This window comes from Heptranchias perlo, chromosome 41 (assembly GCF_035084215.1).
Source record: "Heptranchias perlo isolate sHepPer1 chromosome 41, sHepPer1.hap1, whole genome shotgun sequence".
Lineage (NCBI taxonomy): Eukaryota > Metazoa > Chordata > Chondrichthyes > Hexanchiformes > Hexanchidae > Heptranchias > Heptranchias perlo.
The window spans coordinates 14309922-14337089 of record NC_090365.1 but is presented as its reverse complement, the minus strand read 5'-3'; the positions used below and the strand labels follow the sequence as shown (position 1 = coordinate 14337089).

At 42.9% G+C, this 27168-nt stretch overlaps 1 protein-coding gene across 1 annotated transcript in view; it reads left to right on the top strand.

The window, feature by feature from the left end:
- timm50 (translocase of inner mitochondrial membrane 50 homolog (S. cerevisiae)) overlaps positions 1–27168 on the top strand; it is a 140174-nt gene that overhangs the window by 26445 nt on the left and 86561 nt on the right. Inside the window, exon 2 of the mRNA XM_067975144.1 lies at positions 15095–15126. Within this exon, the coding sequence (XP_067831245.1) occupies positions 15095–15126 (32 nt within the window). The remainder of the gene's footprint in view (positions 1–15094; positions 15127–27168) is intronic.

Genomic DNA, 27168 nt, shown 5'->3' with positions numbered 1-27168 from the left:
TATTTCAGTGAGAAACTTGGGGTGGGGCTTTGAGAGGGGTAGAAGTGTTCGAAGGAGGAAAAGGTGCCAGAGTCGTCGGGAGAGTCAGAGGTGTCACTTGGTAAAAAAAGGCCACGGCACTGCTGTGGCAGTTTGTGTGCGGCAAGTGGTGGAAAGTATAGTCAGCTGGGGAGGCCTCAGTAAAGGAAGGGGCAAGGTGTTGCCACTCACCCCAAGTTCTAATAAAGCCAAGATGTCAACGCAGTTATCCATAATTAAGTGAACAGGCATTCCAGAAGGAAATGGGGAGAGGTGTGATGATTGGCCTGCTGGCACTGTCCAAGCGGCAGTGGTGGGTGGAGCGAGCGGGTGGGCAGGAGGTTGGTGAGATAAGCCCCCGGAATGTTAGCATCTCACCTGAAAGATGGCACCTTCAACCATCTGGCACTCCCTCAGTACCGCACTGAAATGTCAGCTTAGATTACATCCTGAAGTCTGGGAGCGAGTGGGGCTTTGAACCCACAACCTTCTGACTCAGAGGCAAGAGTGCTACCAACTGAGCCAAGCTGACACAAGGATTAATATTTTACAACGTTAAGACTTTTGGGGTGCTATAAAGGAAGTCTTGGTAGTGGCGTGGTAGATTCGCCAAATTTATTGCATCATTAATAAATGATTGGATTCAAGTGCAGTGCTTTGTAAAGGTTTCCACAGCCATCTGCAGCTTGACCTGTTTGCAACCAGTGTATGTTGCAGGAACATGCGTGATAGACTTGCTATCGTACCTGTCACTTGAAGTGAGTTAGTGGTGTGGAGACTGCCATATCAGCCAGGTTCAAAGTGCATTGCATTATTTTCTTAAACAACTAATTATTTTTTTCCCGTACTCCTGGCATGTCTGAGGATAAGTAAGGAAAATATGTTCAAATGTACATATTTTTGTTAATCAGGATATAGAAGGTTGTATTCTCAAAACCCAGTCCAATGAACTAGGTCAAAAAATAAATGAAAGTGCCACCAATGTCCACTGGGTGGCAGCACATGCCTTGTCTTTGGACACATGCCTTGCACCTGCGCAGGATCATTGCTGTGTTGAAATCGATGCCAGGTTTGCGGTCAGCCACCCTCTGTGGTCTGCTGAGAGATCAGCCTCTCTAGCAAGTACATTGGGCTCTCTTTCATCCCTGCCATGTCTAAATTTGAAAGGATTTGCTGTCAGTCGCTGGCAGATGGAAACAGGGCACTGTTCTCTGCCCATAAACAAGAGACCATGATTGAACCAGAAGTATAACCCACAAGGTTCCTAAACGGTAACGATGTATTGTGACCCACATGTTTAATTGATGAAGCTGGGGAGCTGGTGTAAAGCTTTTGCTGCTCTGAACTCCAGTGCGAGATGGCGAGCAAAGTCTTTTAATGATTTTCAATTATGCCTTGACCTGCCTCTTCTAGATCGTATTAACTACTGAGAGATACTGTACATGTAAGATGGTGAATGCCAATGTACCAAACTATAAACTGACTATGTACACTCTAATGTGAATACTAGGAAATCATTTAGCAAATTAGCTACTCTAACACTAAGCTTCTGAGCCTGAAAAAAAAATTAAGAACTACCTTGCTAAGATTAGTATGTATTATATACAAAACAAATTTTAAATCAGTGTTATGTATAAGATTGCTTTGAATGTGTTGTATATAGAAAATCAAAGGATATACTTATCGAGAAAGGCTGAACGGGCTGGGACACATTTCTCTAGAAAAGGGAAGGCTGAGGTCTTCTAAGACAATGAAAGAGTTTGATAGGGTAGATGTAGAGAAGATGTTTCTACTTGTGGGGGAGACCAGAACCAGGGGCCATAAATATAAGATAGTCACCAATAAATCCAATAGGGAATTCAGGAGAAACTTCTTTACCCAAAGAGTGATAAGAATATGGAACTCGCTACCACATTAAATAGTTGAGGCAAATAGCATAGATGCATTTAAGGGGAAGCTAGATAAATACATGAGGGAGAAAGGAATAGAAGGATATACTGATGTAGGGTGAGATGAAGTAGGGTGGGAGGAGGCTCGTGTGGAGCATAAACACTGGCATGGACCATTTGGGCCGAATGGCCTGTTTCTGTTCTGTAGCCTATGTAATCTCCTTTCAAGGTTCGGATGATGTAATAAACTGTGGTACGGTTCGAGTGGTCGACAAACATCACCCAGATCCAGTGATGAGATTACTCAATACCATGTTTCTATTGGTCAAGTTGTTCTTTTATTTCAACGCAGCTCTCTCTCTCTCTTAATTTTGTCAGTGAACGTCCTGCATCATGTCAGCCCGGATATGCTATGCAGCTGTATGATGGGATCCTTTGGGTAATAAACTATAGCAAGGGTGTAGCTGTTCTCTGTCATACTTCCCATGCCTATATTCCAATGGAAGGGATGTTAACTTGTATGTAACATATTTAAGGTCACTGGTTTTCACAGAAAAACAACTCATGAAATATGAACATACGAAAAACATGGACAGAAAAAGACCAACTGGTCCATCAAGTCTGCCCCATTCAGCCTTGTTGCATCTACGTGTAACAACCCCCAATAACCCCCATCCATGACCCCCATCCATGACCCCCACCCCCAATACTCCGCATCCCCTCCTTTTAATAAAAAACTCGTCCAATTCAAGGGAAAAAAGACTTCCGGGAAATCCGTCTCTGACCTTGAAGGCAAAAACGAGTTCCAGGAGATAACAGTGACCATGGGGTACATGGTCCAACATCACACCTCCCTTTTCTGTGTGCAAAGATATCCGTCTCCAGCAGGAACTTGTCCAGCAACTTTTTGAATGTTTGCAACAAACCAGCACCCAATGAACGAGCCGGCAACTCATTCCAAAGGTTAGTGACCCTCTGGGAAAAGAAAAAACACCTGACGCATGTCGCCTCATTCTCCCTAACTTATCTAATTGAAATAATCTGTCCACAGGTACTTCAAATACTTTAAGTCTCCCCAAAGTCTATCTTTTTCTAAAGTAAAAAGCCCCAGCTCCCTAAGCCTATCGTGGTAACTGAGGGACTTTAAATTAGGTATTAATCGAGTGGCCCTCCTCTAAATTATTTCCAGGGCCTATATATCTTCCACCATGTGAGGGGACCGGAACTGGACGCAGTATTCTAGATGGGGCTTAACCAAAGTCTTGTACAGGGACACTATGATGCTCCTTGCTTTGTACTGGACCATCCTCGCTATACATCCTCACACTTTATTTGATTTCGCTATGGCCTCTTGCCACTGGTCATGGACTTCAGAGACTTTAATTCAGAGCCCAGCATGGTGGACATGTCCTTGCACTAGCCCCACCCATATACACTACTCTGCATTTATCCACATTAAATGTCATGTGCTAGATATGGGCTCATTTCCCTCCACTCCACCCCACCCCCCATCACATCTAGAGCAGATTGTGTGGCACCTTGTCAAAAAGCTTTTTGAAAGTTGAAGTATACAGTGTCTACAGGATTACCTTCATCCATCAACCTAATAACCTCCTCAAAGAATTCAACCAGCTTGGTAAGACATGATAGGAGCATAGGATCAGGAGTAGGCCATTCAGCCCTTTGTGCCTGTTCCACCATTCACTTCATTTAGATCGTGGCTGAGCTGTATCTTAACTCCATCCACCCGCCTTGGTTCCAGAACCCTTAATACCCTTGCCTAACAAAGACAAGATAATCTTTCCACGAAGCCACGTTGCGTGTGCCTAATAATCCCATCTCTATCAAAGTGATCCCCAAAACACTCGTTAAAAATCCTGGAATTTCTATGTAATAAATATGGAGTTGGACTCCGAACCTGGTGTGCCTGCGAGGAGGAGTTCTGGGTCAAATTTTTGTCTGTCTGCCAACAGATTCCTGTATTTGTTGGCTTATTTGCACATCATTTCTGTTGCTATCTAATAAACACTTTATGCAATGATACCAGTGTGGGTAACTGTCACTGTTTTAAGAGGGGGATCCCCAGGAGTGTGTCAGTATATGAAGGAGGTGCCCCACACAACAGCTTGAAAAACAATGGCCCTGATTATAGGAAATGGCAGTCCTTTCATACTCAAATCGATTCTGAGACACAACATAAATGATGATTTAGAAAGGCACAGGTTAATCAAGGACAGTCAGCATGGATTTGTTAAGGGAAGATAGTGTCTGACAAACTTGATTGAATTTTTTTAGCAGGTAACAAGGAGGGTCGATAAGGCTAACGCATTTGATGCAGTGTACATGGATTTTAGCAAGGCTTTTGACAAGGTCCCACATGGCAGACTGGTCAAAAAAGTGAAAGCCCATCCAAGGGAAAATAGCTAGTTGGATCTAAAATTGGCTCAGCGGCAGGAAGCAAAGGGTAATGGTTAATGGGTGTTTTTGGGACTGGAAGGCTGTTTCCAGTGGGGTCCTGTAAGACTCGGTACTTGGTCCCTTGCTTTTGTGGTACATATTAATGATTTGGACTTGAATGTGGGGGACTTGATCAAGAGGATACAAAAATTGGCCGTGTGGTTGATAATGAGGAGGAAAGGTATAGACTGCAGGAAGATATCAATGGACTGGTCAGGTGGGCAGAAAAGTGGCAAATGGAATTCAATCCAGAGAAATGTGAGGTAATGTATTTGGGGAGGTCAAACAAGGCAAGGGAGTGCACAATAAATGGGAGGATACTGAGAGGTAGATGAACAAAGGGACCTTGGAGTGCATGTCCACAGATCCCTGAAGGTAGCAGGACAGGTAGATAAGGTAGTTAAAAAGGCATACGGGATACTTTCCTTTATTAGCCGAGGCATAGAATATAAGAGCAGGGAGGCTATGCTAGAACTGTATAAAACATTGGTTAGGCCACAGATTGAGTACTGCATACAGTTCTGGTCACCACATATAATTGCACTAGAGTGGGTACAGAGGAGATTTACGAGGATGTTGCCAGGACTGGAGCATTTTAGCTATGAGAAAAGCTTGGATAGGCTGGGGTTGTTTTCTTTGGAAACAGAGGAGGCCAAGGGGAGATTTAATTGAGGTATATAAAATTATGACTGGACTTGATAGAGTAGATCGGAAGGACCTATTTCCCTTAGCAGAGGGATCAGTGACCAGGGGGCATAGATTTGAAGTAATTGGTGGAAGGATTAACATAGAAAATAGGAAACCTAGAAAATAGGAGCAGGAGTCGGCCATTCGGCCCTTCGAGCCTGTTCCGACATTCAATATGATCATGGCTGATCCTTTATCTCAATACCATATTCCCGCTCTCTCCCCATACCCCTTGATGCCTTTTGTGTCTAGAAATCTATCTAGCTCCTTCTTAAGTATATTCAGTGACTTGGTCTCCACAGCCTTCTGTGGTAGAGAATTCCACAGGTTCATCACCCTCTGAGTGAAGAAATATGAGATATCGGAGGCTGTCCTTAGGATGAGTCAGGAAATGGAGGAGGTTAATTTCATCTTCACCTCTAATACCAAATGGAAGATGCTCATCGAAATCTCGGTCTCTAAGATCGAGACCATCCATGTAGCTGCCTCTGCTTCCTCCCCTCTCATTGTCCACCTGCTAGCATTGAATTTTTGTCATTCTGCAATTTCTTCCCATCTTCTTCATCCCCCCCTCCCCCACAATCCTCTCCAAGCTCATCTTGTCTGAGACCTAACTCTTACTCCTTCTGTTCCCTCTGCATTGAACTGCTAATCACACAATTACCCTTCCTGAATCCATGCTGGCCAACATGATCAGTGTTTCCTTTCCTCTGACACCATCCCGCTCCCTTTCAAAACTGTTGTTTTCATCCCCATTAAAGATCTCTCTTGACATTCGCCCTTTCCAAATACAGCTCCATCTTCAACCTTTCCCTTCAAACATCCTTGAATGTGTCGTTGCCTCCTGCTGGAACTCCCTGTTCAAATCCACCTTGTCCAGCTTCTGCCCTTGTAACAGCTGAACAACCAACTCTATCTAGAATTAAGAATGACATCCTCTGGTACCGAGACACTGATGCTTTAGCCTTCTTCATCCTCCTCGACCTCTCTGCAATTGACCACACCATCCTCCTCCGAAACTTTATCCCTTGTTTAATGGGACTGCCCTTGTATGGTTCCATTTCTACTTATCATTTGTGGGTTCTTTTCCCTTACTGGGGTCCCCCAAAGATCTTTCCCTGGTTTTCTTTTCTTCCTTATATACATGCTGTATCTCTGTGACGTCTTCCACTGGCAAGGGATAGGCTTCTTCATGCATGGTGATGTCCTTCAGCTCTACTTCTCGACCTCTCCATTGCCTCTGTGTTGTTAGACTGTTTGTCTGACGCCGTCTTAGATTGTTCACTCTCATCTGTAGGCCAGTTGAAGAGGTTGTCCTCAGCCCCCGCCGCAAACTCCAATGCCTTGCCACTGATTTCAAACGCCTTCCTAACCGTTCTGAGATTGAACCAGACCATTCGCATTTGTGACATCCAGTTCAACCCTGACCGATTTAAATCCCACTTCCACATCCTACATAATATCACTAAGACCATTTACTTCCATCTCCACAACGTTCTCCACCCTTATCTCTCACCCTCCCCTGCTGAAACTTTCATACATGCCTTTGTTGCTTTCCGACTCACTATTACGGTCCGTGTTGATCTTCCATTCTCCATGAGGTGCAACTTTTCCAAAATTCTGCAGCTTGTATCCTGGTCCATATTGTCTTGCTCACCCTGTCCCCCAACAGATTAAATTCAGAATCTTGGCCTATAAATCCCTCTACAGCCTCCTCTCTTCACAACCCACCCCCACCCCGAGACTTTTTCTCTGCAATCTCCTCTTGTCTTGTATCCTCTCCAGAAAATGTCATTGTTTTGTTTCTGCCTTTTGCCGCAATTTGCCTCAGTCTTTCTCGGGAGCTCCCTCTCCAAACCTTTCTGCCACTCCACCTCTGTCGCTATCTCTCTTCACCTTTTGAAAATCTCAAAACGCATCTTTTCAACCTAGTTTTCATTCACCCCTCCTCATTCACCTCTCCCTTCCTGGCTTGATGCCCTTTTCCTTATTCCTATTTGTGAAGCATCCCTAGAGATTTTGCTATGTTAAGTGTGCTATTTTAAATACAAGTTGTTAGTTTAAATAGGGTTTTTACATATAAATATAGTGAAGAATGTAATTTGTGTCAGTTAGAAGAGGGCAAGTATGGTTTAAAGAAGTAACTCCACCTTGGCTTGTAAATAGATTTACTCTTGCGAGCTGCCGGAGTAACGGTGTATCTTGACGTTGCTGCCGCAGTAAGCGTCCTAATCTTTGGCCTGTTCCTGCATCTTTACCAGCAAGTTGTGAATTTGTGGATTTCTTGACCTTTTCCAAAAGAGGAGCAAACAGTTTGTGTTTCATCTAAATGAGTTTGATGACAAATCTGCCAAAGGCTTGCTGCCATGTGTTAGTGTGTGAGTGCCAGCAGTTAAAGCTAACAGAAGTATTAGCACCCCTGCATGTGGCACTCTGTCTGCTCCCCTGCTGCTGCCCTGCGGTCCCATCTGCTTCACCAGCTAACTTAATTGGTTCCTTTTGTTTTACATTTTAGTTGAGGAATAAAAATCCTTCCCTATCATTAACCCCTTTGAGAACTGCTGTAACATTTTATTTTGCTCCAAAAATATAACGTGCGCAATTATTGCCAGGAAGGTAAACACTGGGCCACAAGAGAATTTGAATTGTGAAGTGAGTCCCTGTTTCCCAAAAAAAAAATCAGTGTTATCTATTAATGTGCTATATATTTTATTTATTTCTCATGTATTATTATTGCGGTCCCCACAATGTAATGCTTTTGTTCAAAACGTAAGTGTGAGATGGCGAGATTTCCATTTGCAACGCTCCTTCAGCCCTTCTTTCATCACATAATCTTTAAGCTTTTAAAACCCAAGCGTGGTGTTGCCGTAGAACAATCTCCTGGTTTACCTTGTCTTAAACTACTTGCACCTTATCACAATGAAATATTTTGGCGCTTTCACACAATGAAGCTCTCTTGCACGACAGTGACTGTTGTGTCTGTGTAGAGTTTGTAAATGTTTTGTTTGTTTCAGTCTGTGATCCCTCCACCATGGCTCTTGATCATTACTTCAGGCTGCCTCAGATTTTAAAAACACATTGTTGAATTTTCTTACCTTTTCTCTTATGGTCGCTAAGGGTTTGTCCGGAAAGCTGGGTGAGCTTTTTTCCCCCCAATAAGCACATTGCATCAGAACAGTTACGCGTGCCAGAAGACCCAGGTTAGGAAGTGTGTCATTCCTGGGCCAATTCCAAGGCATGTGCAGTCCTGTTACTATAAACTGGTGGGTGAATTATTTCTAAATATCTAGTGCCAGTTTGCTAAGTGTGTGTTTATCTTCAGCACATTTAGGCAAAGGTGACAAAATTAGAAAAGTTTCTTAAAAAAAAAAGTAAGGTTTGTCACAAAAACACTCGATGTACTCAACATGTACTTATTAAAATTTTGCACTTTTGTGTAACTTTAGCAGACAGAGGAACGGAATGTTGCCTAGAGATCATTGGACAGAAGGCCAGGAAGTAGTTTGAGCTCATGGTCCTGCTTTATTGATCTTAGCCCTTTGACTTGTTCTCCCTATTCTTAAAAAAAAATAAAAGTAAATGAGGTATTAGCCATGAGATAGACAACTAGATGAAAGATTGATTAAGAAAGGGAAGATAGATTATGAAAATAAATTAGCACAAAATATAAAAACAGATAGCAAGAGTTTCTACAGTTATATAAAAAGAAAAAGGGTGGCTAAGGCAAACATAGGTCCCTTAGAGGATGAGACCGGGAAATTAATGGTGGGAAACCTGGAGATGGCAAAAATGCTGAACAAATATTTTGTTTCAGTCTTTACGGTAGAGGACACTAAGAATATCCCAACACTGGACAAACAGGGGGCTCTAGGGGGGGAGGAGCTAAATACGATTAAAATGACTAAGGAATTGGTACTCAGTAAATTAATGGGACTCGAGGAGGATAAATCCCCTGGACCTGATGGCTTACATCCTAGGGTCTTGAGGGAAGTGGCAGTAGGGATTGTGGATGCTTTGGTAATAATTTTCCAAAATTCTCTGGACTCGGCAAAGATCCCGGCAGATTGGAAAACTGCTAATGTAACACCCTTATTTAAAAAGGGTAGTAGGCAGAAGGCTGGAAATTATAGACCAGTTAGCCTAACATCTGTGGTGGGTAAAATTTTGGAGTCTATTATTAATGAGACAGTAACGGAACATTTAGATAAACATAATTTAATAGGACAAAGTCAGCATGGCTTTATGAAGGGGAAGTCATGTCTGACAAATTTGCTTGAGTTCTTTGAGGATATAACGTACAGGGTGGATAAAGGGGAACCAGTAGACGTAGTGTATTTAGACTTCCAGAAGGCATTCGACAAGGTGCCACATAAAAGATTATTACTCAAGATAAAGAATCACTGGATTGGGGGTAATATTCTGGCATGGGTGGAGGATTAGTTATCTAACAGGAAGCAGAGAGTTGGGATAAATGGTTCATTCTCGGACTGGTAACCAGTAGCCAGTGGTGTTCCGCAGGGGTCGGTGCTGGGTCCCCAACTCTTTACAATCTATATTAACGATTTGGAGGAGGGGACCGAGTGTAACATATCAAAGTTTGCAGATGATACAAAGATGGGAGGGAAAGTAGAGAGTGAGGAGGACATAAAAAACCTACAGGGGGATATAGACTGGCTGGGTGAGTGGGCGGAGATTTGGCAGATGCAATACAATATTGGAAAATATGAGGTTATGCACTTTGGCAGGAAAAATCAGAGAGCAAGTTATTATCTTAATGGCGAGAAACTGGAAAGTACTGCAGTACAAAGGGATCTGGGGGTCTTAGTGCAAGAAAATTGAAAAGTTAGTATGCAGGTGCAGCAGGTGATCAAGAAGGCCAACGGAATGTTGGCTTTTATTGCTAGGGAGATAGAATATAAAAACAGGGAGGCATTGCTGCAGTTATATAAGGTATTGGTGAGACCGCACCTGGAATACTGCATACAGTTTTGGTGTCCATACTTAAGAAAAGACATACTTGCTCTCGAGGCAGTACAAAGAAGGTTCGCTCAGTTAATCCCGGGGATGAGGGGGTGGACATATGAGGAGAGGTTGAGTAGATTGGGACTCTACTCATTGGAGTTCAGAAGAATGAGAGGCGATCTTATTGAAACATATAAGATTTGTGAAGGGGCTTGATCGGGTGGATGCGGTAAGGATGTTCCCAAGGATGGGTGAAACTAGAACTAGGGGGCATAATCTTAGAATAAGGGGCTGCTCTTTCAAAACTGAGATGAGGAGAAACTTCTTCACTCAGAGGGTAGTAGATCTGTGGAATTTGCTGCCCCAGGAAGCTGTGGAAGCTACATCATTAAATAAATTTAAAGCAGAAATCGACAGTTTCCTAGAAGTGAAGGGAATTAGGGGTTACGGGGAGCGGGCAGGAAATTGGACATGAAGCTGAGTTCGGATCGGTCAAGGCCCTGTGGGTGGCGGAGCGGGCCCAGGGGCCGAGTGGCCGGGTCCTGCTCCTACTTGTGTTCTTTAGATTTGAGGTTAGGATCAGATCAGCCATGATCTTATTGAATGGCGGAGCAGGCTCGAGGGGCCGATTGTCCTACTCCTGCTCCTATTTCTTATGTTCTTATCCAGGTCCATAGTGCAGGACAGTCCCAAAGTTGAAAAAGGGTAGGAGGGAAGACAAAGCAAATCAAGAAGTAGTAATTATGTAATGCAGAACTTGGGTTGCTTTCAAGAAAATAATACAAGTATGAGACAAAGGGGATTAGATAAGGGAACAGGAGGAGAGTAAACAAAGGTCTGATTATCAGTTTTGGATATTGGAGCATCATTGTCGCACTTGGAAGGCTTGGATTTAAATAGTGCCTTTCAGGTTCTTGAGTCTAGATTTAGTGTCTACTGGCACTTTTGCCTTGCAGGCATGAAATACTCCAACCATGGATATTAAAACTATCAACATGAAGGAAGAAAACTCCGTGTCTTCAACCACGGCCCAACTTTACATGGGTCCCAAGAGTTGCAGCCTCCATAACAGTGCCCATCCAACACGCACAAAAAGTACCATTGGCACACTGGTAAAGAACATCAGCTGTAAGTTTATCCATTGAGGAGCTGAACCATTCTGATCAGCCTGAGTGATGATAGGAGCTCATCAGTTGACCTGGGTTCGGGTAGGGGAAATTGGCCAGTGTTCCTGTTCCTGAATGCTATCAAATGACCCCTGCCAGAAGTGTGTGGATTGGGCTCAATTGTATTAAGCCCCTCCCCTTAGTCGGATATCCTGACCACACCGTCAAGGCTCGCGCATGAGCAATGGGTGCTTGGATGAGTTACTGGAAACCAACCAGTGTCCATAGATCTGTATTCCAGCAATGCTGGGTAGGGGGTATTTGGCCTGGTTCAGGGGAAGAGGGGGAAGTATTGGTGGATAAAATTGAGCAGAAAGAAAATCAGAGCGAGGCACTATTGGACCGATGAGCTCCACTGAGTGCTGTCCCCTGATGGGAACGAGGCAACATAAAAAGGGCCAGTGAGAGGTATCGTGGTAACCCAGGTGATCCAAGAAATTCTACTGTATTTGCCCAAATATCGGCATTACTTTTTAAGTGCGAAAGAATTGGTTTAAGTTTGGGGTGTGGCCTTTATGCGAGTTATTGATTATCCTTTTTCCCATGGTGGTAGGTCTCAGATTTGGGATTATCCTATTATGGAATTATATATTGGGGAGGCTTGTATGTGAGTAATTACAGCATATACAGGTCTTGGATACCAAAAGTAGAACTATTTTTCCAGTGTTAATGTGGCATTCTGCAATTTCCCATGTGCACTCGCACTTTGCTCTGACTGGTTTGGTCTTTATGCTGTGTCTCTCCCATTCTACTTTCCCTGCTCCTTTCACTCCAGTGGCAACTTTTTATGTCTGTTAAACCTCCTGGAAATTTTTGAGTGTTTGTGTGGCAGTCAAAATAAATAATCACTTGGACAAAGTACAAACGGGGCTGCTGGTGCTTGTGGGACTGTACCCTACCACAAACCTTCAGGAAAGGAGGGGGGGGACAGATTAAGGATAAAAGAAATTAAATATAGCTGGGAACTGGAGGAAAATGGTTGCTACATTTTTTGAGGGGAGAATTCAATGTCGCAAACCTCGTTTACATTTATTCACTTTGTCTCTTATTCATTTAAATACTTTTTTCACCGAAACTGTATTTAGATTATACCATTTTTTTTACTGAGTGTCCTCCGAGAAACTGCTGCAGTTCACACCAGACGTTGTCTCCACCTGCAGCTGAAAGAGAAGTTAAGAACCAAATCTCACGAGTAGCACAAAATTTTTGGTTTGGTGTAAACTGGTTTTTGTTCTGGTGGAAAAAAAAATTAAAATGCAATTAGAATTTGATTTCTGTTCCTGTTCTCTCCTTCCCACGAACATACAGTGAGAATGGCTCTGTCAAAATTTACTCATTTCCTTCCTTTCCCTGAGTTGGAGTGCCACACGTTCCCAGAATGATTATTTGTTCATATTCACTTTGTTCTTCGAAGATGTGGCATTGGAGCTTTACCAAAGTCTGACAGAAATGTCCTCCTGTCAAATAGACCTTTAGGGAATCATAATAAAAGAAAGTTAATGAAATGTGTTCTTGTGATTTCTTTATTAGAGAGCAAAGCCTAAAGTATACACAAGTTCCAGACTCTGATCGTTACTGCTCTGCTTTCCCCCAACACTAATTTTGTGTCGACAGTGGAAGGGTAGTTTTGATAAGCAGACTGAGTCCTCTATGGTTCTCAGAATTAATAATTACCTCCTTAAAGGAACGATGGCCAATGCCCCCCCCCCCCCCCCAAAGTCCATGGTCAATGCAGCCAATTGCAATAACGCCCTAGCTTGCTAGCTCAGTAACGGGTAATTGTACTCCAGACCGTGTTGGCCTCATTGGATCAGCTGCTCAATCGGTTAATCAGGGAAATCTTTTTTTAAATATTAAATGTAAATTTCATGTTTTCTCATTCAGGTGTTTGTTTAAAAAAAATTAAAGCTGAACATTTTTATGTGTAAAAGTTATAAGTTGCTGGGGATTGGTAGTACAACATTAGGGACATGGTGTGCCATAGAGTGGCTCTGGGAGCATTCTGGGCCCAACATCCCTATGTGCTGCTTCAACTGTTGAATCTTGTGTGACATGAGGGTGCTAATGAAGATATCAAAAGAGGGAAAAACATTTTGAGGGTAAAATCCCCTCTTTAAATTGGCGAATGCTGGGTGTGATATTCACATGAAGTGGGCTGTTGCTGGTGCTTGCCTGTGATACCATCATGACAACAATGATGCATGGCCACTCAGGCTCTCCCTCCATATGTTGGTGTCTTGCTATTTATAAGCCTTGTCCTTTTTGATGATCACCCACACATGTGCAGCTGAAGGTGTGGGCACATAATCTGCACGTTACTTCCTGCATATATCACCTGGAACTGGTGCTCTTTGGAGAACTGCCGCAGCAACTCTGAGATTATCAGTAGAAATTCGAGTCTCTTGTGCCACCTCGAAATAACTTTTTTCCCTCTGCCTCCTCTTTCTGCCAAATATCTCCTCTCCCTTTTCTCTTGATGGCATCATTTCCTCATAGGATTACAGTTCTGTGGGTGATGAGTGCCGTCCAAGATTCCAGCCAAGTGGCCATTATTCATGTATGAGCCTTGACAATGATAGTCAGCGGATTATTTGACTGTAAGGGAAGAGCTCCTTACCTCGGCCGACCTCCACGCACGTAGTTCCTGCAGGAGTCACGGGATAAGGGTCAGGCAGGCAAAACCTGGCACATTTTCTCCTTATTAACGCCATAGATTTTAAAAACTTGGGATTAGCCAACTTGTTATCGAGCAGGGATTTAAAATAACTTTTTAAATGGTGGGGGTGATCTGTTGAATTGTTTTGGAAAAGCTCCTATCGTTCGAGTCCTCGTAACTGAGCTGTTTTGCAGAATTCCCAGTTTGTTTTGCTTAACACTTTTTTTTTTAAAAAGTGTTTTGGCAGCGTCATCAGGAAAGCTGTGCACTAATTATTTTTGTCACTCAGACACGTGTGTTTGTATTTGCTACTTTGCAGTAAAAACGTGCCATGTAAATATTGCTTTTCAATAAAACCGCTGAGCCAATTAATCTCCACAGTGAAAGGCAACACAGATACCTCCAATACTGACATCAGGACCATTCTAGAATGCTGCTTTCCCCTCCCCTTCTCTCCTGAAGGTGCTGATTCATGCTGGGGAACAGTTCTGCGACACCAATCCTGCCCAAGTGGCGGCTGTTTGTGTGCGAGCCTGGACAGCAAGTGCCCGCAGGTTATTCTAACGTTGGAAGGCATCACAGCTGAGCTGGATCCTGAGCAGATGTGTCATTTCCCCCCCCCCCCCAAAATACATGCACCCTCGTGCACTTTGTCCAACAGCAGTCACTGGATGGTGACTGGGAGCAGGAACCCTGATAGGTTTTTTTCCCCCCCTTCTACAGCGCAACAGCACTGAGACTCACTGCCCAGGCTGATGGCAGCTAATTCACACTGGTGAATCGAACCCCACTATCTTCCTCATTTGTATGGCTTCGTACTACACTGGGTTAGGGAGGGTGTGTAGGTGCCTTCACCCAGTGGAGTAGCTTAAAACCAATTACTTAAAGATTTTCAAAAATTAAAGAAAAGTTGAGTAAGTATACTTGAACAATAAAGAGAAAGTCCAGAATATGGCAAGAATTGCAGTTGGTCATAATAGCTGTGACTTAAGAGCATCCATTTTTTATAGTACCAGTATGACCAGGGATATGAAATCTGAATACAAGATGCAATTGTTCCAAAAAAAAAGCAAGATTCGTGAATCCTTATTGCATTAAGAGCAAAGATCATGCTGAATTTTATTTTTAATAATGCGTATCGAATCAAAACTTTATTGTATAACATATCTCCTCACTATAACTTACCTTGTGTTTTTAAAACATCTTACTGTTGCCAATTATTAATGCATTCTTTTCCTTTGCCCCAACCTTTTTTACAGGTAGTAATTCAGTGGATGAAGCTGGAAATAAGGTAAGAAATCTTTGATTCCACTTGCTAACGCTGGGTGAAAGTCCATCGGGAATTCAGTACTCTGGAGCATGTTGTCATCCTTCAGAAATTTAGAAGAATCTTACTCTGAAATAGCTGAGAACTGTCTGGCAAGAGCAGTTTTCATGAGACAGGCTGCAAGAACCGGGTCATTGTGAGAGATAATTAAAATTGTTTTTGTTCTTATCTTTCCTTTCGGCTTTTCTCTCCCCTACCCCCCCCCAGGCTCTTTCCTCACATAGTCTCTTATCTCTGATGGTTGAACAGATGCACACTCTGCACTGATGCACACTCTGCACCGATGCCAGTTCTTCTCTGTGCTCAGCTGACAGTAGCTGTAGGCTGGATTTCTTTTGCATCCTTAGCTAAAACTTGTGGTTCTTGCAAAGTTGACTTTCCTATTTAACAGTCACAACTGTGAGTTGTCCATTTCCCTTCCTTCCCCTCCCCTCCAATATTTCTCTTGTCCTTTCCTGAAGGTGCTTAGCTATGGTACCAGGTGCTTCCAGCCCTCAATACCTCTCCCAGGTGACTCTTCATGTGAATGTTGGCAAGTATGTACTCAGATGTACGCCGATCTTACTCGTACATAGATGACGTTGCAACTATGGCTGATCATTTTCTTACCCAGAATCCATACGTGTGCACTTTCCAGTAGCAGCCACTGGATAATCAAGAGTAGGATTGCTGGCTGATAATGACGTTTTCCTCCCCTCCCAGCCTGGGGAGCCAAGTCAAATTGTACCTCCCCTGTCTGGCCATGATCAGCTAACTCAGTACAGAAAGAAGATTGGATCTTCAAGGTCAGTAAGACCAAGTCTTACAGACTTCACCCATGAGCCATGGGTCATCAATTGAAATGTTACGGCAGTATTTGAAACTTGGATTTGTGATAAAATGAAAAGTAGGTATCTTAACCAGTGCAGCACTGGGCATTAACAGCTGCTTTAATGTATTTTTGGAGATTAGTTTAACTTCCTGAAATATTAGAGATCGTTTTTTTTTAAGATCATTATAAACCTTACAGTAGATTTGAAGCAATCTGTGGTAGGATGTTCAAGATTTAGTATGAAACTGTGTACTGCCACCTGACACTTGCTTTAAGTTACTAGTTTTCACAGTTTGGTGAGGAAAATATAAATGAAATGAGCTGAAGAATATCTTCAGTGTGAAGTGCTCCCCTCTGTGGATTAACACATTTTAAATTTAACCAAACATCTTGGAGACCTGCCATTTTGGGGCTCAAACTGTCCAGAGTTGTCATGTGAAGTCAACGATGTGTTTCCCCAATTCCTGGCTCCTCCAATGATTTCCTTTTATTGGCTCTGCAACCCTATGGTATCAGCTACAGCTATACAAAGCTCTGGTTAGACCACATCTGGAGTACTGTGTACAGGTCTGGGCACTACACCCGAGAAAGGATATATTGGCCTTAGAAGGAGTGTGTGCTGAGGTCATAAAAGGCGCTATATAAATGCAAGTCTTTTTATTAGAGACCAGAAAACTTGGAGCACTGTCAAGCATGTGTTCTTCATACACCACCAATTGATTTCCCTTGCCATTGCACATAGGAACAGGAGTAGCCTATTCTGCCATTCAGTGAGATCATGGCTGATTAGTATCCTAACTCCATCCACTTGCCTTGGCTCCACATCCTTTAATACCCTTGGCTAGCAAAAATCTGTTGCTCTCGGATGTAAAATTATTAATTGAGCTAGCATCTATTACTTTTTGTGGGAGGGAGTTCCACACTTCTACCACTCTTTGCGTGAAGAAGTTTCCTAACTTCTCGCTTGAATGGCCTGGCTCTGATATTAAGGTTATGTCCCCTTGTCCAAGACTCCCCCGCCAACAGAAAAAGTTTCTCTCTATCTACCCTATCAGTTCCTTTCCAGATCCTAAATACCTCATTCACATCACCCCGTAACCATTATTCCAGGGAACACAAGTCTAGTTTATGTAATTTTGCTTCGTAATCTAACCCTTGGAGCCGGTGAAACATTCTGATGCATCTGCACTGTACTTCTTTCAAGGCTAATATATCCTTTCTCGGGTGTGGTACTCAGACCTGTACTCAGTACTCCAAATGTGGTCTAATCAGAGCTTTGTATAGCTGCAGCAAAACTTCCTCCCCTTTATATTCTAGCCCTCTAGTTATTAAGTCTAACATTCCATTATCCTTTTTAATTATTTTTTGTATTTGGCCACTACATTTTTGTGATCTCTATACATGAACCCCTAAATCTCTTTGGACCTCCTGTTACTAGCTTTTCTCCATTTTAAAAAATATTCTGATCTATCCTTTTTAGGTTGCCCATTTTGGACCAATCACTTACCTGTGTTGAAATCCATTTGTCACAGTTTTGCCCACTCACTTAATCCATCAATGTCTCTGTAATTTTAAGCTCCCCTCTACACTACTTACTATGCCACCAATCTTTGTTTCATCAGCAAACTTGGGTATATAGCTCTCTATTGTGTTATCCAAGTCATTAATAAATATAGTGAATAGCACAGACCTTTGTGGTACACCACTAGTGACTTCTTTTTAATTTTGAGTATATACCCATTATCCCTATTCTCTCCTAACCAGATCAATAATTTGCCTTCAATTCCATGAGCTTTAATTGTAGCTAACATTCTCTTAGGTAGAACCTTATCGAATGCCTTCTGGAAGTCCATATAAATTACATCCATAGACATTCCCGTGTCTACTACTTCAGTTACTCCCTCAGAAAATTCAGTTAGGTTCATTAGACATGACCTACCCTTTACAAATCCATGTTGGCTCTGTCTAATTATAGAAACATAGAAAACTTATAGTACAGAAGGAGGCCATTCGGCCCAGCAGGTGCGTGCCGGTCGAAATAGAGCTACCCAGCCTAATCCCACTTTCTAGCATTTGGTCCATAGCCTTATAGGTTATGGCAATTCAAGTGCATGTCCAAGTACTTTTTAAATGTGATGAGCTCTGCCTCTACCACCCTTTCAGGTAGTGAGTTCCAGACCCCCACCACCCCCTGGGTGAAAAAAAATTTCCTCAGCTCCCTTCTAATCCTTCTACTAATTACTTTAAATCTATGCCCCTGGTTATTGACCTCTCTGCTAAGGGAAATAGGTCCTTCCTATCCACTCTATCTAGGCCCCTCATAATTTTATACTCCTCAATTAAATCACCCCTCAGCCTCCTCTGTTCCAAAGAAAACAACCCCAGCCTATCCAATCTTTCCCCATAGCTAAAATTCTCCAATCCTGGCAACATCCTTGTAAATCTCCTCTGTACCATCTCTAGTGCAATCACATCTTTGCTGTGATGTGGAGACCAGAACTGCATGCAGTACTCAAGCTGTGGTCTAACTTCTGTTTTATACAGTTCCAGCATAACCTCGCTGCTCTTATTCTGTGCTTCGGCTAATAAAGGAAAGTATCCTGGATACCTTCATAACCACCTTATCTACCTGTCCTACCTTCAGGGATCTGTGGACATGCACTCCAAGGTCTTTCACTTCCTCTACACCGCTCAGTATCCCCTCATTTATTGTTTACTTCCTTGCCTTATTTGCCCTCCCCAAATGCATTACCTCACACTTCTCAGGATTGAATTCCATTTGCCACTTTTCTGCCCACCTGACCAGTCCATTGATATCTTCCTGCAGTCTACAGCTTTCCTCCTCGCTATCAACCACACGGCCAATTTTTATATCATCTGCAAACTTCTTAATCATGCCCCCTACATTTAAGTCTAAATCATGAATATATACCACAAAAATCAAGGGCCCTAGTACTGAGCCCTCCGGAACCCCACTGGAAACAGCCTTCTAGTCACAAAAACACCCGTCCATTACATTTTGCTTCCTGCCACTGAGCCAATTTTGGATCCAATTTGCCACTTTCCCTGGGATCCCATGAGCTTTTACTTTTTTAACCAGACTGCCATGTGGGATCTTGTGAAAAGTCTTGCTAAAATCCATGTAGACTACATCAAACGCACCACCCCATCGACCCGTCTTGTTATCTCCTCAAAAAATTCAATCAAGTTAGTCAGACACGACCTTCCCTTAACAAATCCATGTTAACTGTCCTTGGTTAATCCGTGCCTTTCTAAATGACGTCTTTTACTGTCCCTCAGAATTGATTCCAATAATTTGCCCAACTCCGAGGTTAGACTGACTGGCCTATAATTACTAGGTCTATCCTTATCTCCCTTTTTAAACAATGGTACAACATTAGCAGTCCTCCAATCCTCCGGCACCACGCCTGTAGCCAGGGAGGATCGGAAAATGATGGTCAGAGCCTCCACTATTTCCTCCCTTGCTTCTTTTAACAGCCTGGTATACGTTTCATCCGGGCCTGGTGATTTTATCACTTCAAATTTCTCCATGTGATCAGTTTAATTATAGATTCCAATAACTTCTCCACAACAGATGTTAGACAACAGGTCTATAATTTCCTGGTTTCTCTCTCTCCTTTCTAAATGGAGTTACGTTTGCAATTTTCCAATCTGAAGGGTCAATTCCTAAATCGAGTGTGTTTTGGAAGGTTTATGGCTAAAGCATCTGCAATTTCCTCACCTACTTCCTTTAAACCCCTGGGGTGGAAACCATCAGGTCCTGGGGATTTGTCAGTCTTTAGTGCCATTATTTTTCCTAATACTGTTTTCTTGCTTACATTAACTTTAACTTTAGTGAATTCCAGTCCTTGATTCATTATTAGTTTCCCTGGAATGTCAGGTATATTATCCTCTTCCTCCACTGTGAAGACTGACACACAGTAATTATTCAACAAGTCTGTCATTTCCTTATTTTCATTTGTAATATTACCCACATCTGTTTTTAAAGGGCCCACATTACCCTTTTTCTTCTAACCCACGACAAATTGAAGGAGAAAGTGTTTTATCCTTCCTACTGTTTATGTCACGATGAGGCACCGTACTGTCCTGTCTCCACTCAATCTACTCCTATGGTCTCCCTCATGGTTGCCGAAATCCTTTGTGTCCTGTGCATCCATCTCCCACCCAAATTGAGGTCTTTTTAAAAAAAAAGTTAAAGCTTGTTTCCAAGCATTGAGGCTTTTAATTTTTTTCAGTGCTTAAAGGGAGTTGGTACCAGCTTCGTCTCATCAGTGATGGAACACAGCAGGAAAACAGGATACATCAGGCGGAAGAGCCAGTGGCCAAGGAAGTGACAGATACCCCTACCATCCCCCCATCCCCCTCACTGGTTGCCCCTAACCGCATACATCTCCTTGCATAGAACCATTTAAAAAATGGCACACTGAGCTTGATGAAGCCATTTTTATACAGGCATTATTTTAGACCAGCATCCATGAGCCAGATCTGTTTACACTGCTAAATCTGGCATTCTTGTTAGGGCAGACTCATTTTTTTTGTGTTTGAGTCTGCTGATTGATCAGGCAGCCAGAATTAGCTGTGTGGATGCTAGTCTTCCAAAATCTGAACTAAAACAATGTCAGTTTAAAGGCAACTCCAATGGCAAATATAAGTCATGCATGATCTTACTGTATTATGACGTAGCAAAGTTATGACTTGCACTTCAAGTATTGTACTGTTAACTCCCAAGTGGGGTGAATAGAAGTTAAAATTATATCTGTTATAGGTTGTTAAATGCTAAACACAATGTAAGGGTTCTTTTCTGGAATGCTTCTAATGCCTTTTATACTAAAAGGGCAGCCAAGTATCAAAGGGAAAAATTACCATGATCTTGATAAAACAACTTGCTCAAAAGGAAACCTCAAAATGCAATGTTATGTGTTCCCACCCTCTCCCCTGCTACATGTCCTGAAAAAGAATCAAGATAATTCATTTGTCAGATATTCAAATCTAATGACTTTTTCCTGCTCTGCGGAGATTTTCCACTTTTGGAATTCCACACTGCTCTGAGCTGCTGCACTGTTAGCGATGAATGGCCATCAGTGAGCTTTTTTGTAAATTTGTTCTCAGGATGTTGGTGATGCTGGGTAGACCACTTTTATTACCTACCCCTCGTTGCCCTGAGAAGATGCTGGTGGTGGGCTGATTTCATTCTAGTAGTTTTACAACTGAGTGATTTGTTAGACTACTTCAGAGGGCAACAAGAGTCAACCACATAGAGTGGGACTGGAGTCATGTGTAGGGGTGGCAGGTTTCCATCCCTGAAAGACTTAATTTACCGGATGGGATTTTAAGGACAATTACAATCTGGCAGCTTTCATGGTTTTTTTTCTGGTGCCAATGACTGGCTCCATAGATCTGCATTAAGACAGGTCTTGCCAACCTTACGAGTACATGGCAGTTTCACAGCTCCTACCTAGCATAGGCCTCTGCGCTCCTCCAATTCTGGCCTCGTGTCCATCCCCGATTTTCTTCGCTCAACTATTGGTGTCCATGCCTTCAGCTGCCGAGGCCCTAAGCTCGAGAATCCCCTTCCTAAACCCCTACACCCCTCTCATCCTTTAAGACTCCCCTTAAAACCTACTTCTTTGACCAAGCTTTTGGTCGCCTGTCCTAATATCTCCTTATGTGGCTCAGTGTCAAATTTTGTTTGATAATCGCTCCTGTGAAGCACCTTGGGACGTTTTACTCTGTTAAAGGCATTATATAAATGCAAGTTGTACTTTGAAGGTGTTGGAAGTTGAACCCCTCTACCCAAGAAAATGAATCAATTGTAAAATTAGCAAATATTAATGTTACTGTGGAAGCTGGAATCAAATTGACTTTTTTAAGCATTATTTGCTCCAATTTCAAATTGAACTTCTGAGTGCAAATGCGTTTTTAAAAAAAAAAGTTTCTAAAACATTTGCCCACTTACCCAGCTCTTTTGAAGACAGATCCAGGATACAGTGCACTGTGGGAACAGAGTCTGGCCATCAAAATTATCATAAGTTGCTCTGAAGTGCATTCACAGGTTGTCGTTACGTTGTTAAAGCATTGCGTTGTGTTAAACCCTCAGACTATGATTGGCAGGGTCTTGACATTTAGCAACTCTTAAGTATCTTTATCGGTCAGGCAAGATCAGATGTATACTGTGAGAAGTGTGGCTCCTGGCACACTCATCGCAATGCTGTGAAAAACAGCCTTTTCCCTTTGAATTCGGGCTAATCATCGGCAGCAGTTTGTGAACTGGTGCAGACATGGGAAACACTCAAATTCCCTGTCACATCTCATCGTTCATGTAGGCTCTGAGCACACTCCCCACAGATTCACTGGGAACAGTTTTGGGTGAACTGCTGTAGTCATCTTACCGTAAGTATGTCACTTAGCTGCTTATAAACTGGGATTCGATTTTAGAGAGTTTCTCGTCGTCTCATTTCATCTCCTCTGAATTATAAAGGTCTCATTGTTTCCTCTGCTTGTCATAGAATCATACAGCACAGAACGAGGCCATTCGACCCATTGTGCCTGTGCCGGCTCTTTGAAAGAGCTATCCAATTAGTCTCACTCCCCTGCTCTTTCCCCGTGGCCCTGCAAATTTTTCTTTAAGTATTTATCCAATTCTCTTTTGGAAGTTACTGTTGAATCTGCATCCACTGCCTTTTCAGACAGTGCATTCATTTAATTATTTTAACTAATTAAAAACTGTCAGTTAAGTTTTTTTGGGCAGGGGTGTGTGTTTTTTTTTCTTGTCTATTTTTTCCCTGTCCTTTAAGAACATAAGAAATAGGAGCAGGAGTAGGCCATATGGCCCCTCAAGCCACCATTGAATCAAATCACGGCTGATCTTCAACTCCACTTTCCTGCCTGATCCCCATACCCCTTGATTCCCCTAGAGTCCAAAAATCTATTGATCTCAGTCTTGAATATACTCAACAACTCAACATCCACAGCCCTCTGGGGTAAAGAATTCTAAAGATTCCCAACCCTCTGAGTGAAGAAATTCCTCCTCATCTCAGTCTTAAATGGCTGATTCCTTATCCTGCGATAGTTCTAGACTCTCCAGCCAGGGGAAACAACCTCTCGCATCTACCCTGTCAAGCCCCCTCAGAATCTTTTATGTTTCAAACTATGTGCGCAGTCCTATAGTTTTACAGCTTGCATCTTGCACCTATTCATCGGTCATTTCTGTTTTTAATAAGAGTTTATTACCGCCCATTCCTTGGTTTTGGAAACCACACTCCAGCTGTGATGGGAATGGGTTACCTGTTTTCAGCCAAAGTTGGCTGCTATGACACATGTTAGAGTGGTTCAAAGATGACTCTCCCTTTGTTTCTGGCTTTCTCTTCCCGCCCCCCCCCCCCCCCCCCCCAATCCAAAAGATTTACTTTGCCTCTTCTCAGCACTTTTTCACAGTGATGCAGGTAGAAGTGGGAATTTAAATTTGGGACGTCTGCCTGTGAACCCATGTCCCGCCACTCAGCTGCTTTTTACATTTGCTATTCACGCTGTGGGAGAGTGATGTCAATGAGCCAACCCCCCATATTGCCTATTTGAAACTGGTTCCTTTATCCTGATGCTAAAATCACAGATCCATGAAAACATGGGCCTACAATTCTGTTGTCTGGATAGGGGGAGCTGGTTTTAGCAATGAAAACACACAGAGCTCTTGCACAGATCAAACAAAACAAATGACTAATGTAAAGAGCTTTGTGGTTCAGTGTGATGGTGTTCCAGTAGCACCTGATAAATGTTTATATCACAGCGATTGTAAGCTTATTCCCTTTGCTTGACCTTTTCTGGGATCCTTTTGGATTGCAAATGGTAGCCTTGAAAAATATCTTCCAATTATTATAATAAAATATTAATATTAAGATTGAAAGATTTGTCTGTACATGCAGAGGGTGCCTATACCTATAACATGGAGATGGCAAAAATGCTGAACAAATATTTTGTTTCAGTCTTTACAGTAGAGGACACTAAGAATATCCCAACACTGGACAAACAGGGGACTCTCGGGGGGGAGGAGCTAAATACGATTAAAATCACTCAGGAGATGGTACTCAGTAAAATAATGGGACTCAAGGCGATAAATCCCCTGGACCTGATGGCTTCCATCCTAGGGTCTTGAGGGAAGTGGCAGTAGGGATTGTGGATGCTTTGGTGATAGTTTTCCAAAATTCCCTGGACTCGGCAAAGATCCCGGCAGATTGGAAAACTGCTAATGTAACACCGTTATTTAAAAAGGGTAGTAGGCAGAAGGCTGGAAATTATAGGCCAGTTAGCTTAACATCTGTGGTGGGTAAAATTTTGGAGTCTATTATTAAGGAGACAGTAACGGAACATTTAGATAAGCATAATTTAATAGGACAAAGTCAGCGTGGCTTTATGAAGGGGAAGTCATGTCTGACAAATTTGCTTGAGTTCTTCGAGGATATAACGTATAGGGTGGATAAAGGGGAACCAGTGGACGTAGTGTATTTAGACTTCCAGAAGGCATTCGACAAGGTGCCACATAAAAGATTATTACTTAAGATAAAAAATCACGGGATTGGGGGTAATATTCTGGCATGGGTGGAGGATTGGTTATCGAACAGGAAGCAGAGAGTTGGGATAAATGGTTCATTTTCGGACTGGCAACCAGTAACCAGTGGTGTTCCACAGGGGTCGGTGCTGGGTCCCCAACTCTTTACAATCTATATTAACGATTTGGAGGAGGGGACCGAGTGCAACATATCAAAATTTGCAGATGATACAAAGATGGGAGGGAAAGTAGAGAGTGAGGAGGACATAAAAAACCTGCAAGGGGATATAGACAGGCTGGGTGAGTGGGCGGAGATTTGGCAGATGCAATATAATATGGAAAATGTGAGGTTATGCACTTTGGCAGGAAAAATCAGAGAGCAAGTTATTTTCTTAATGGCGAGAGACTGGAAAGTACTGCAGTACAAAGGGATCTGGGGGTCCTAGTGCAAGAAAATCAAAAAGTTGGTATGCAGGTGCAGCAGGTGATCAAGAAAGCCAACGGAATGTTGGCTTTTATTGCTAGGGGGATAGAATATAAAAACAAGGAGGTATTGCTGCAGTTATATAAGGTATTGGTGAGACCGCACCTGGAATACTGCATACAGTTTTGGTCTCCATACTTAAGAAAAGACATACTTGCTCTCGAGGCAGTACAAAGAAGGTTCACTCGGTTAATCCCGGGGATGAGGGGGCGGACATATGAGGAGAGGTTGAGTAGATTGGGACTCTACTCATTGGAGTTCAGAAGAATGAGAGGCGATCTTATTGAAACATATAAGATTGTGAAGGGTCTTGATCGGGTGGATGCAGTAAGGATGTTCCCAAAGATGGGTGAAACTAGAACTAGGGGGCATAATCTTAGAATAAGGGGCTGCTCTTTCAAAACTGAGATGAGGAGAAACTTCTTCACTCAGAGGGTGGTAGGTCTGTGGAATTTGCTGCCCCAGGAAGCTGTGGAAGCTACATCATTAGATAAATTTAAAACAGAAATAGACAGTTTCCTAGAAGTAAAGGGAATTAGGGGTTATGGGGAGCGGGCAGGAAATTGGACATGAAGCTGAGTTCGGATTGGTCAATGCCCTGTGGGTGGCGGAGAGGGCCCAGGGGCTGTGTGGCCGGGTCCTGCTCCGACTTCTTGTGTTCTTTAGATTTGTGGTTGGGATCAGATCAGCCATGATCTTATTGAATGGCGGAGCAGGCTCGAGGGGCCGATTGGCCTACTCCTGCTCCAATTTCTTATGTTCTTATGTACCTCAGAGCCCTGCGGACAAGGATTCAGATATAATTTCAATTGCTTTCACCAACAGATTTGGGGGTTGTAATTGCGTCTACTGGCAGTTCTGCAGCATGGTTCTACACTTAGAGACATTTACAGATGTCAACGATATTGGATGTTTGCCAACCCCACACCCCGAAGTATTTGTGTTGAGGTGTCCGTCACTGCCAGGTCACTGAGCCCATAAAGGATTAGCTTGGGGACGTCCTTGAAGTCACCGTCTTCCCCAGTGCATGGAGGGAATGTGCTTCTGGTACTTAGGATTTGGCTTCCCAAGGAGCTGCACTGATCTAACCAAAACAGGCCTTGGACTCAGTGCCAGACCTAATGGAACAGCCTCAAGTGGTCCTAATTTCCAGGATTCTCCCTCCTACCTTTGTGGTCTGGCATAATTTTGGTGCAAGAAAGCTTGGGTCAATTTTCTTTAGCCCTAGGCAGGAAACATGGTGACCTATTGGTTGCAGTTTTCACTGGCTCCTTTTGTGATTTAACCTCAGCATATTCAAGTTTGCCAGTCCTGGAAATGATGGCCATCTTCGTGGTTCCAGACACAGGCTCTTCAAGAGGCCATTACAAGCAAATCTTTTAATTCACTGGTCTCTAAAGCACTTCTTCAATCTCGGGATGGAGATCACCTGGGGGCTAGTGAATATTTTATTCTGGTGGTTTTGAAACTAGCTATCATGTTAAGAACTACTCGGGATGGTTAAAGAGCCCAAGATATGGAATTTTGGCCTATATCTGTAAGGCAGCTATTTAGTGATATATGGTGCTTGAAATGTTAAAAGGATTTGATAGGGTAGATACAAAGAACCTTATTTCTCTGGTGGGGGAATCAAGACCGAAGTCATTTAGGCGTGAAATCAGAAAGTACTTTTACACATAAAGGGGAGTATAGGTGTTGTACCCAGTATCCATACACAAGGTGGATACTGGGGTACAATTGGAGTTTTCAAGACTGAGATTGATAGATTTTTGTCGGGTAAGGGTATTATGGGATAGGGAGCAAAGGCAGGTAAATGGAGTTGAAGTGCAGATCAGCCGAGGGGCTGAATGGCCTCCTGTTCCTATGAAAGGTAATCTCCTCAGCATCGACCCTCAAAATCAGATGATCTACCCTGTAGCTGCCTACTTTGAAAGTAGTTTATGGCTGTTGGCAGTTAGGAGTAGGGAAGTATCACATGGCTCTGGATGGTGAGGCCTTAACCTCAGATATAAATGTTGGAGTGCCACATTCTTGGAGGGGGAGCGGTCGAGACTGTTGCCACGGCCAGGCTGACCAGCTACAGAATCTCTGCCTGTCTCAGTGCAGGTATCAAAACTCTTTTGCTGTCACCAGCTTATGTACCTTCCC